This window comes from Ascaphus truei, chromosome 1 (assembly GCF_040206685.1).
Source record: "Ascaphus truei isolate aAscTru1 chromosome 1, aAscTru1.hap1, whole genome shotgun sequence".
Classification (NCBI taxonomy): domain Eukaryota; kingdom Metazoa; phylum Chordata; class Amphibia; order Anura; family Ascaphidae; genus Ascaphus; species Ascaphus truei.
The window spans coordinates 351,643,955-351,656,778 of NC_134483.1; the positions used below are offsets into that span (position 1 = coordinate 351,643,955).

General features: G+C 48.4%; 1 protein-coding gene across 2 annotated transcripts in view; it reads left to right on the forward strand.

Annotated features, from left to right (window-relative positions):
- Window positions 1–12,824, forward strand: part of PPP3CA (protein phosphatase 3 catalytic subunit alpha) — a 299,989-nt gene that overhangs the window by 253,579 nt on the left and 33,586 nt on the right. For both annotated transcript variants that reach the window (XM_075609145.1, XM_075609155.1), the window contains exons 7-8: window positions 8,567–8,644; window positions 9,760–9,854. In XM_075609145.1, the coding sequence (XP_075465260.1) occupies window positions 8,567–8,644; window positions 9,760–9,854 (173 nt within the window). The remainder of the gene's footprint in view (window positions 1–8,566; window positions 8,645–9,759; window positions 9,855–12,824) is intronic.

The window sequence follows — 12,824 nt, forward strand, 5'->3', positions numbered from 1 at the left end:
TGGTGACTGACACTGACTGGGGGTGGGGGGGTGACTGACACTGACTGGGGGTGGGGGGTGACTGACACTGACTGGGGGTGGGGGGTGACTGACACTGACTGGGGGTGGGGGGTGACTGACACTGACTGGGGGTGGGGGGTGACTGACACTGACTGGGGGTGGGGGGTGACTGACACTGACTGGGGGTGGGGGGTGACTGACACTGACTGGGGGGTGACTGACAGGGGGGGGGTGACTGACTGACTGGGGGGAAGGTTACTGACTGGGGGGGTTACTGACTGGGGGGGGTTACTGACTAGGGGGGACCTCTGGTGTCACACACATACACATACTCCCATACACACATACATTCATTCACACACACACACATTCTCCCACACACACACACATACACATTCTCACACACACACAGGGGAGGAAAGGCCGCGACCAGCACCACGCAAATCCCCCACCCACCCGCGCCCATCTCCCGCTCGTGTGGGGGGCAGGCCGACATCCCCCCCCCAATCAGCAGGGTGGGTGGGAGGCGCGTGGCGAGGTATCCCCCACTGGGCGCCCCAGGTGACAGTCAGCCCCGCCGTGGCCGCCACTGCCCTGCTCCCCTCGCCGGCATGTCACAGTGCCTGGCCAAGCTGCAGGCTGCTTCTTCCCCCCCAGCCCGCGGCGGCATGATGCTCGTGGCGGGGGGGGGGGCCAGGCCGACATCCCCCCACCTCATGCGGCGGCTGCGCCATCATGAAGGTAGGGGACGCATGGGAGGCACGTGGTGAGGGCCGAGCCCCCCCCCCCCCGCAAGCCAACCGGGCTGCAGCAGCGGGGACCTCCCGCCCCTGACATCGATCGGTGTATCGATCGGTGTATCGAGGGGAAGGGGACAGGAGCAGGAAGAGGGGACAGGAGCAGGAAGAGGGGAAGGGAGCAGGAGGAGGGAGCAGGGGACAGGAGCAGGGGACAGGAGGAGGGGACAGGAGAGCTTCCGCGGTGGGGAGTAGGGAGCCATGTGGGGACCAGGGGGATCGCAGGGAAGGAGCAGAGGGGCCGCAGCATGGAGAGTACTTACCCTCCAACAGAGCTCCAGGCAGAATGGCCGCTCGTTGGGGGCGGGCTCATATAGAGCCTGGCCGCGCGCCCACAAAGCCTGGAGCGCGCGCCAATCAGGAGTCAGGTAGGGGAGTTTTTTTTTTTTTTTTTTTCAGCGCGAACGGGGGAATTTAAAAAAAAAACACGTGTGCTGCTTGGGCCAATAGTTACTCGCCCGGGGGTTAAATCCACCCGCCCCGGGCGAGTAAATGTATACAATTGTCGAACACTGTATATATATATATATATATATATATATATATATATATATATATATATATATATATATATATAGTGTTCGACAAATCACCCAAAAATCTACTCGCCCAACCAAAAAAATCTACTCGCCACCTCCCGCCCCTAGTCCCGCCCCCAACCCCGCTTTAAAATAAAATATATAAATAAAATATATAAATAAAATACATTTAATAAATTCTTAGTCAGAACAACATTCGTTTTTGACGAATGTATTTATTACATTATACTACGATTAGTCCTTGTTACGTGTGTGTAAGTGTGTGTGTAAGTGTGTAAATGTCGGATCTAGAAATAAAAGCCACAGGTGAATGACTAGTTTTCTGAACCCCTTAACCAGTGTCTGGACGTCCCCGCTTCACAATATCTAAAGCAGCAATCCCGCCTGGGATCTTACCTGATCCGCAGTCCCTCAATGTCCAGGTACCTCATTCCCGCAATGTTATACATTGGAGGGGAGGTGTTCCCTACCTGTCTTCTGGGTTAGGGGGGATTCCAATGTCTTCCGTGTGAAGCTTGAGTCAGATCTGGAAGAAAGCAGTATAGGTTATTTTGGTGTAGTATAGGACAGTTAAGATATATAGGGTAAATAAGATATCCAGATACAGAGAGAGGGAGAGGGAGAGAGAGAGAGAGAAGAAACAGAGAGAGGAGAGAGAGAGAGAGAGAGAGAAGAAACAGAGAGAGGAGAGAGAGAAAAAGAGACAGAGGAGGGAGGGGAGACGGGGGAGACCAGAGAGAGGGGAGACCAGAGAGAGGGGAGACGGGGGAGACCAGAGAGAGGGGGGAGACCATAGAGAGGGGAGAGGGGGGAGACCAGAGAGAGGGGGGCAGGGGTGACTGACTGACTGACCGGGACAGGGGTGACTGACTGACTGGGGCAGGGGTGACTGACTGACCGGGGCAGGGGTGACTGACTGACCGGGGCAGGGGTGACTGACTGGGGGGGTACCTCTGGTGTCACACACATACTCCCATACACACATACACATTCTCCCATATATACACACACACACACTCCCACATATATACACACACACTCCCACATATATACACACACACTCCCACATATATATATATATACACACACTCCCACATATATATACACACACTCGCACATATATATACACACACTCCCACATATATACACCTACTCCCACATATATACACCTACTCCCACATGTATACACACACTCCCACATATATATATACACACTCCCACATATATATACACACACACATGAATACACACTCCCACATATATACACACACACACACACACACGACGGGGAAGAGGAAAGGCAGCGGGACCGAGCACCACCACAGCCCCGCTCGACACCCCCCCCCTCCCCCCCGTGACCATCTCCAGCCCGGAGATGCCGGGACAGGGTGAGAAGGGGGGAACACTCCCACTACAATCTCCTGCCCCGCGCGGGAAGCCGGGACAGGGCGAGAAGGGGGGACACCCACTGCAATCTGCAGCCCCGCGCGGGACGCCGGGACAGGCCGAGAAGGGGGGGACACCCCGACTGCAATCTGCAGCCCCGCGCGGGACGCCGGGCAGGCCGAGAAGGGGGGGACACCCCCACTGCAATCTGCAGCCCCGCGCGGGACGCCGTGACAGGCCGAGAAGGGGGGGACACCCCCACTGCAATCTCCTAGCCAAGTTAAGTGGGGACCGGGAGAGAAGGGGGAAGGGGGAACACCTGCCTCGCGCGGGGAGTAAGGGGGCTTGCAGGGAAAGAGTAAGGGGGCTTGCAGGGAAGGAGAGTAAGGGGGCTTGCAGGGAAGGAGAGTAAGGGGGCTTGCAGGGAAGGAGTAAGGGGGCTTGCAGGGAAGGAGAGTAAGGGGGCTTGCAGGGAAGGAGAGTAAGGGGGCTTGCAGGGAAGGAGAGTAAGGGGGCTTGCAGGGAAGGAGTAAGGGGGCTTGCAGGGAAGGGGAGTAAGGGGGCTTGCAGGGAAGGAGAGTAAGGGGGCTTGCAGGGAAGGAGTAAGGGGGCTTGCAGGGAAGGAGAGTAATCAGGCTGGCAGGGAAGGAGTAAGGGGGCTTGCAGGGAAGGGGAGTAAGGGGGCTTGCAGGGAAGGAGAGTAAGGGGGCTTGCAGGGAAGGGGAGTAAGGGGGCTTGCAGGGAAGGAGAGTAAGGGGGCTTGCAGGGAAGGAGTAAGGGGGCTTGCAGGGAAGGAGAGTAAGGGGGCTTGCAGGGAAGGAGAGTAAGGGGGCTTGCAGGGAAGGAGAGTAAGGGGGCTTGCAGGGAAGGAGAGTAAGGGGGCTTGCAGGGAAGGAGAGTAAGGGGGCTTGCAGGGAAGGGGAGTAAGGGGGCTTGCAGGGAAGGAGAGTAAGGGGGCTTGCAGGGAAGGAGAGTAAGGGGGCTTGCAGGGAAGGAGAGTAAGGGGGCTTGCAGGGAAGGGGAGTAAGGGGGCTTGCAGGGAAGGGGAGTAAGGGGGCTTGCAGGGAAGGAGAGTAAGGGGGCTTGCAGGGAAGGAGAGTAAGGGGGCTTGCAGGGAAGGAGAGTAAGGGGGCTTGCAGGGAAGGAGAGTAAGGGGGCTTGCAGGGAAGGAGTAAGGGGGCTTGCAGGGAAGGGGAGTAAGGGGGCTTGCAGGGAAGGAGAGTAAGGGGGCTTGCAGGGAAGGAGTAAAGGGGCTTGCAGGGAAGGAGAGTAAGGGGGCTTGCAGGGAAGGAGAGTAAGGGGGCTTGCAGGGAAGGAGTAAGGGGGCTTGCAGGGAAGGGGAGTAAGGGGGCTTGCAGGGAAGGAGTAAGGGGGCTTGCAGGGAAGGGGAGTAAGGGGGCTTGCAGGGAAGGAGTAAGGGGGCTTGCAGGGAAGGAGAGTAAGGGGGCTTGCAGGGAAGCAGCAGCGGGGGCCGCAAGACGGAGGATTGGAGAGTACTTACTGACTCTCCAAGAGCTCCGGGCGGAAAGAATGGCTGCTCGTTGGGGGAGGGCTCATATAGAGCCTGGCCGCGCACCCACAAAGCCTGGGAGCGCGCGCCAATCAGCTGTCAGGTAGGGAGGTTTTTTTTTTCAGCGCGAGCAGGGGAAATTTTTAAATAAAACTCGTGTGCTGCTTGGGCCAATGTTTACTCGCCTGGGAGTTAAATCCACCCGCCCCGGGCGTGTAAATGTATAATATATATATATATATACACACACACACACACACACACACAGTATATATACATATACACACACAGCATATATACGTATACACAGTATATATATATATATATATATGTACACGCACGTATCAAATAGATAAAAAAAAACTCCCCAAGCCCCCCGATACATTTAAAAATTCCCCCAATACATATTAAAAAAAAAAGACTTACCTTGTGGATGATCAGGCCGGGTCCAGTAGATGCCGGTAGGGGGGTGGGGGGAGGGAGTGAGTGAGGAGCCGGCTGCATGAGGCTGGGGAGGGCCGCTGCTTCAGGGGGTGGCTTGGTGCTGCGGGGGGGGGGGGGGCCATGTTGCAGGGGGTGGCGATGTTGCAGGGGGTGGCACGGTCCTGCAGGTAGGGGGGGGGGCGATGCTGCAGCCTGCTGGGGGTGCTGCAGGGGGGGGGCAATGTGCAGGGGGTGTCCCGGTGCTGCAAGGGGGGGGGAGGGGGCGGCGGCAGGCACCTGTCCCACGAGACTGCTCTTTCACGCGCCGGCCCTCACTCACACGCCGGCGCGCTGGAAGCTTACCCAGCAGCTGACTTCCGGCGCTGCCAATAGGGAGACCCGGCACATTTTATTTTTTTTTTAAGTTTAGTTTAACTGGCGCCTGGCCGCGCAGGGGGCCCGGGCGGCCAGGCCCCCCTGACTCACGGGGCCCGGGACGCCATTATCCTTTGTCCCCCCCTCTTGACGGCCCTGTATATATATATATATATAATGTGTGTGTGTGTGTGTGTGTGTGTGTGTGTGTATGTATGTATATATATAATATATATATATATATATATATATATATATATATATACAGTGTTCGACAAACCTATACATTTGCACGCCCCGGGCGAGTGGATTTAACATCGTGGCGAGCTCCTATTGGCCCAAGCAGCACACGTGTGGTACTAGGTGGCGAGTAGATTTTTTGGTGATTTGTCGACCACTGTATATATATATATATATATATATATATATATATATATATATATATATATATATATATATATACGTGTGTGTGTGTGTGTGTGTGTGTGTATATCCCCAGATGAATTCCTACAAATAGGACGAAAAGCGTAGGGTAAAGGCTCAAGATTATATCTACAAAGCTCCTACTATCTTCAGAACTGCCACCTTGATTTCCAGTCATACATAGTTCATATTTTGAACATTTTCGCCTGTTGCTCCGGCATGGATACAAGTCCAGTGACGTCACGCTCGCTTCTCGGGAGACTGGAGGAGCAAGTCAGGAGTACTGGAAGTCAGCTGCAGACGGATCGGTCGCAGAATCTCGGCGTCCCACGTGGAGAGGAAAAGACCACCATACAGACCAGCAGGAAGGAGAGGAACTTATGTGTCCTACATGCCTTAACTTTTGGCTACTTTAGTATTCATCATCCCAAGACATCAGATACTGTTTACATCCAATATGCTCTCTTCTTATTATAACAAATTTTTTGCGCCTGTGTTTTCTCCCCCTTTGTCGTGTGTGTGTGTGTGTGTATCAAATGGAAATATAACTGTATGCTCATTTGCATGCCTTAGGCAGGTCTGCAACCCTGCCTTTCACCATTATCACACAGCACTTCCACTGTAGCAAGGGATTCTGGGAAATGACATGCAAATGAGCACACAGTGCCACTTTTGCTTCAAAACCATTTTAAACATGGTTCCCTATAGGCTTAAGCTTGCTGCATGGTCACAGCTTTAAGCACAGCCAGGGTTAAGATGATAGCCAGTAAACCCACCCACAGACAGCTGTTTCGACCTTAATGGGTCCCATCAGTGTGGGGTTGGTAACTGGCCATGCAAAGCTGAAACAATCAGGATGGGTTTTACCATACTTAGTTAAATTATGGTGAGTAAAAAAAGTGACAAAACCCCTCCACAGTAAAGCATATAGCAAATGGAAATATAACTGTATGCTCACTTGCATGTCTTAGGTTTACTGGCTATGCATCTCCCATGATTGTTTTTTACACATTGAAGTGAGTGCATGTCCTGGCGGCCTCTCGTTGTTTTTTAATCAATTTTAATTTTTATACAGTATTATGCTATGGAGCTGGCGCTTCTCTTTTTTTCATATATATCAGGAACAGGGCGCACACAAAACAAGATATGAAATAAAGGTAAAGGGTGGGTGCATACCGTACAAAAAAAGGAAATGGCACAGGCGCTCCTATACTCAGAAATAGTGACATTTATTGACTCAAAGTTTCGGTCCCCGATGGGACTTTTCTCTATACTGTATATAACTTATAATGTCCCCAATTCTTTCCACCTCGCTCTCCTTCTCCAGCATTCTTACTTTCTCCTTGTGAGCTAACTGACTTCCTATTTTTCTTTGCCTGCTTTCTGTGTAAATGTTATAGCCATCTGACTTTCATTATGATGTCACGTGCCATATATATAGCCTACCAGGTACAACACCCAGTGGCTGACTTGCTTAGACAAATTGTAATAATTCATAGAATTAAAAATAGAATGTATCCAATTGTAGCCAAACACAAAAACCTGCTTTTTGGTCTCGGGAACCATCATGCAAAATTTGGTTACATATCTTAAGAGATGTCCAAAAGCATAGCGAGCAGAAAAACAGGTTTCCAAAATATATATTTGATGTGGTCACATCAACGAGAGAGAAAAAGAATCTCGGTCAAATAAGCACTGAATACACCCTGGAAAGTGGTGCAAGCAATGTGAATAGTAAAGTGTTTAATACTGTACTTGCATTTTAATGGTAATTTTGTTCAAAAAAATTGTTGACTCCTAGTAGTGATGATCTACAAATAATATTTAATAAATAAAACACACGGGTCAGCTGACCTCTTGATCTGTTATAACATACCTATGTAGTCACATATCCTATGGTTTGGCATATCGAATATTCTGGATGCCATCTATATCAGACTGGTAGTAGCCAAAATAAAATGAGCAATCCACTATTCTGTTCCTAGAATTAGTATTTAAAAGCTCCTATGTAATTGGTGGTAGCAATGGGTATGTCTGCAGGGCAGTGGTTGTAGTAATATTAATACAGCCTCAAACTGAGAGTAAAGGGTATACTGAAGGACCCATCAGGAATTACATATTATTCCCAAACTGTTTTAGGTGGGAATAATATATCGTTCCTGGAATATACCCTTCACTCTCAGAGAATCAGCTGTCTCTCTGTGAGCCATCGTCAGACCTGAAATTACCAAGTTTAGCGCCAATTCGTCCTCCTTCCTCAACTATAAAGAGTCAGTGTGTTTGTTTGTTTTTTTTAAATATATATTTTTGATTGCTAATGGAATAAATTGATCTTTTTACTATCACTGTAGTGCTGCAGACTTTGTTCCTATGGAGCCGAATGGTGATTATGGCTCTTCTGTGTGCACTCTATAGGAAGCCAAGTATTGCTGATATACTGGTATATTATTTAGAGTGCTGCAGGTATCTCCACTTTGTGTGTGTGTGTGTGTGTGTGTGTGTGTGTGTGTGTGTGTGTGTGTGTGTGTGTGTGTGTGTGTGTGTATAACACACCACAGTTAGTGTAAAAATGAACCACCTTGGTGGTAAATTGAGGCATTTAGGAAATGTCATTAAGCAGCAATTTGTCAAAGTATCTTTTACCTCTTTTGCCCCATGTGTGTCAGCTAGTGATTTGCGGAAGAGGTTCAAGAAGTGTCAATTGACTCATTATAATGAGATGTAGAGAACTGCGTCTGGATGCGTCACTTTCGTTGTTTTTGTGCGTGACAAAATTGTCTTCCAAGTCTAACTTGGTGTAAACTCCTGTGACTAAACCCCTGTGTGAGAAAATGTAAAGGCCCTTGTTTAATGGCATTTGTTGCAGAAGCAGGCATGTCGGTTTTATTTGCTGCTGTGTCTCTAGTTACGCTTTTCATCATGTTTATACATTGACCCCATAATGTTGGAATCTCCACCAGCACAAAGAAAAGTAGTAAAAGCTGGAGTAAGGGGAGTGAAGTGTTTTTTTTCTTTTTCGCCCATTTAAAATTAAATGGCTCAAATGAAGTTATTGTAATTGTTAAATATGTGCAGCTTCTTAATTAACAAACACTATTGTTTTCTTTTAACAGCTATCCAGCTGTCTGTGAATTTCTCCAGCACAATAACTTGTTATCTATACTGCGAGCTCATGAAGCCCAAGACGCTGGGTAAGTTTATTTTTTATATATATATATATATATATATATATATATATATATATATATATATATATATATTTTACTTGATAGTAATTTGTTTTACATCCGTAAAAATCATAGTGATAATAATTTGTACATGTATTTACTACCTATGTTGTGTATTTCTCTGTGTATGTGTATACTTGTATACAACAGAGCCCCCTAATGGTTATTATCTTATCGTTTGGAGAAGGGGCTACAAACAACTCCTTGTTACAGACGGAGCACTTGTCTGACAGCCTTCTGGGATTTGTAGTCTATATTTAGAAAATAACTACAAATTCAGAAATGCTTATGGGTAGATTTGCCAAACTGAAATCATTAATATGGGGGATTTGGAATTGGTTGACAGGTTTAAGGAATGGAATGGGAGATAAAGTGGAAAGGAGGCTGTAGGAGGAATGAGGTAAAACAAGATTGAAATAAAGTGGGGGTTTAGAAAGTAAGGTAAAAATGGATTGAAGAGAAGATGGCTGGGTGTAGGTGTAAATCAAAGTGGTTAAAATGAAAGGTGGAAAGGGATGGAGTAGATTACTGTAGTGTGAGATTTGCAGAGGTACCATGCCCGGGTAGGATAGATCATAGGACCTCTGACTGATAAAGAGTCTTTATTACCGGTACATCAGTCGCCAACATTAATTTATATGCTTTACAGGGCAGGGACTAGTCGTGCCTGCAAAACTCTATTTACAGCACTAAAAAATATTTTGTTCATCGCTGCATTCACTGTCAAAATAAGAAAACAATATATATTATTATTCCATGTTGTCAGGAAATAAAGCCTAGTTATTGGTTTCCCAATTTCAAATTTACCATCGAAATGTGGGACTCTTGCCAACTAGAGTGCTTCTGGATTACAGGTAGAAAACAAGAACTGGGCTCCTCTTAATGACATGAGTAGGTTGGCAGTAATGGAAATGCATTCTTTCTTGCTGGCACTTGCTCCTTATATGTGCTGCCTTTAAATGACCAGTGGAGTAACCTCCTGCTCTCACCCCAGGCTCATCACTACAGTGAACATTTCCAACAAGTCCATTATATTTGTCGTGAAAATGTGACTTGCAAAATCTTTTTTTTTTCTCCAGGTATCGTATGTATAGGAAAAGCCAAACAACAGGCTTCCCCTCCCTAATCACAATATTTTCAGCACCAAATTACCTAGACGTGTACAATAATAAAGGTAAGAAGGTTTTTTGTTTTGTTTTGTTTTTTTCATTCTTGTTACTTTTTTTTATTTATTTAATGAAGTATGAAGCAATTCAACTTTGGTACTAATACGTTGAGAACGACATTTGTTGAAAATAATATTGATGGATATAATGCAAAACTCATTGTGCTGTGTGATTTTGAAACATTGTGAAGCATATAAAGAAAATTTCTCAGCAGCCTGCAGCTGCCTCATATTTACAGATGTAGTCAGACTTAATGTTCGCGATCTTGATGATTAAATGAGTCACACATCCTAAAATATATCCTGAAGACCAATCGGTTTAAAGACCCTTGTGATGAAGGTGGTACCAGTGTCAGACCCAACAGGATTAGAACCCACAGCACTGCCATTCAGAGCAGCAGCTCCCCACCTATTCAGACCTTTCTTTTTGAGCATCAACTAGTTGAAAATTGAAGATAAGGAATGAGTTGAAGCAGAGATAAGGACAATAAAAACCACCTCGTGTTTAGGTTTAAAATGTTAGAAAAAAATTGCACCATAAACTTTAAAAGGAAAAACTAAAATATTTTTCTTCATTATAATATATATAATATATATATATATATATACAGCTAAACCCCGTTATAACGCGCCTCGTTATACCGCGATTCGGTTATAACGCGGTTTTCCCGTGGCTCCCGTTTTTTTAAAAAAAAAAAAAAAAAAAAAAATTTTTTTTACATTTTTTTTTTTGCACACTGCACACACTCACTGCACACACACTGCTCATTGCTCACACTGCCACACTGCACACACACTGCACACTGCACACACTGACACACTGCACACACTCACTGCACACACACTGCTCATTGCTCACTGCCACACTGCACACACACTGCTCATTGCTCACACTGACACACTGCACACACACTGACCACACTCACGCACACTCACACACACTTACGCACACTCACGCACACTTACGCACACTTACAGACACTCACACACACTCACACACACACACACACTTACACACACTTAGACACTCACACACACTCACACACACTTACACACACTTAGACACTCACAAACACACACTCACACACTCACACACACTTACACACTCACAGACACTCACACACACTCACACACACTTAGACACTCACAGACACTCACAGACACTCACAGACACTCACAGACACTCACAGACACTCACAGACACTCACACACACTCACACACACTCACACACACTTACACACACTTACACACTCACAGACACTCACACACACTCACACACACTTACACACACTTACACACACACTCAGACACTTACCCACACTCACACACCCATATACACACACACACTTTCTCTCCCATATATACATACACACACACTCTCTCACTCTACACAGACGGGCCGCGACCAGCACCACCACCCGCTCCCCCCCCTCCTCCCGCGCAGGCAGCGGGAGCACCGGGGACAGCGGTGGGGAGAAGAAACCCCCCGCTACAACCTCCATGCAGGCAGCATGGTTCTGAGGTAAGCGGCGACCTGAGGGGACATCCCCACTCCCATCTCCTGCCCCGCGGCCTGTCCCGAGGTGACAGGGGGAAGCGGGGACAGGAGAGACATCCCCGCTCCCATCTCCTGCCCCGCGGCCTGTCCCGAGGTGACAGGGGGAAGCGGGGACAGGAGGGACATCCCCGCTCCCATCTCCTGCCCCGCGGCCTGTCCCGAGGTGACAGGGGGAAGCGGGGACAGGAGAGACATCCCCGCTCCCATCTCCTGCCCCGCGGCCTGTCCCGAGGTGACAGGGGGAAGCGGGGACAGGAGAGACATCCCCGCTCCCATCTCCTGCCCCGCGGCCTGTCCCGAGGTGACAGGGGGAAGCGGGGACAGGAGGGACATCCCCGCTCCCATCTCCTGCCCCGCGGCCTGTCCCGAGGTGACAGGGGGAAGCGGGGACAGGAGAGACATCCCCGCTCCCATCTCCTGCCCCGCGGCCTGTCCCGAGGTGACAGGGGGAAGCGGGGACAGGAGAGACATCCCCGCTCCCATCTCCTGCCCCGCGGCCTGTCCCGCGGTGACAGGGGGAAGCGGGGAGCGGAGGGACATGCCCGCTCCCATCTCCTGTCCCGCGGGATGAATATGCGCTAAAGCGCGGCGGCCATTTTTTTTCTCGCGACCCCGTTAGTAACGCGGTGGTCTCGGGGTGGACCCCGAGACCCGCGTTATAACGGGGTTTAGCTGTATATATATATATATACATACATACATATATATATATATATATATACAGTGGTCGACAAATCACCAAAAAATCTACTCTCCTAACAAAAAAATCTACTCGCCACCTAGTACCACACGTGTGCTGCTTGGGCCAATAGGAGCTCGCCACGATGTTAAATCCACTCGCCCGGGGCGTGCAAATGTATAGGTTTGTCGAACACATATATATATATATATATATATATATATATGTAAATACAACTGTATGCTCATATGCATGTCTTAGGCAGGTCTGCAACCCCGCCTTTCCCCATTATCACCCAGCACACAGCACTTCCACTGCAGCAAGGGATTCTGGGAAATGACATGCAAATGAGCACACAGTGCCACTTTTTGTTTCAAAAAGGTTGCAGACCTGCCTAAGACATGCAGATGAGCATACAGTTGTATTTATATTTGCTTTGCTGTGGAGGGTTTTTGTCACTTTTTTACTCGCCATAACTTAACTCAGTATTATGGTTGGCCCATCCTTTAGCTTCTTTGCATACCCAGTTAATCAACCCCACACTGATGAGACCCATTAAGGTCGAAACAGCTGTCTGTGGGTGGTTTTCTGGGTATGCACCTTGACCCTGACTGTGCTCAAAGCTGTGACCATGCAGCAAGCTTAAGCCTATAGGGAACCATGTTAAAAATGTTTTTTGAAGCAAAAAGTGGCACTGTGTGCTCATTTGCATGTCATTTCCCAGAATCCCTTGCTCCTCTA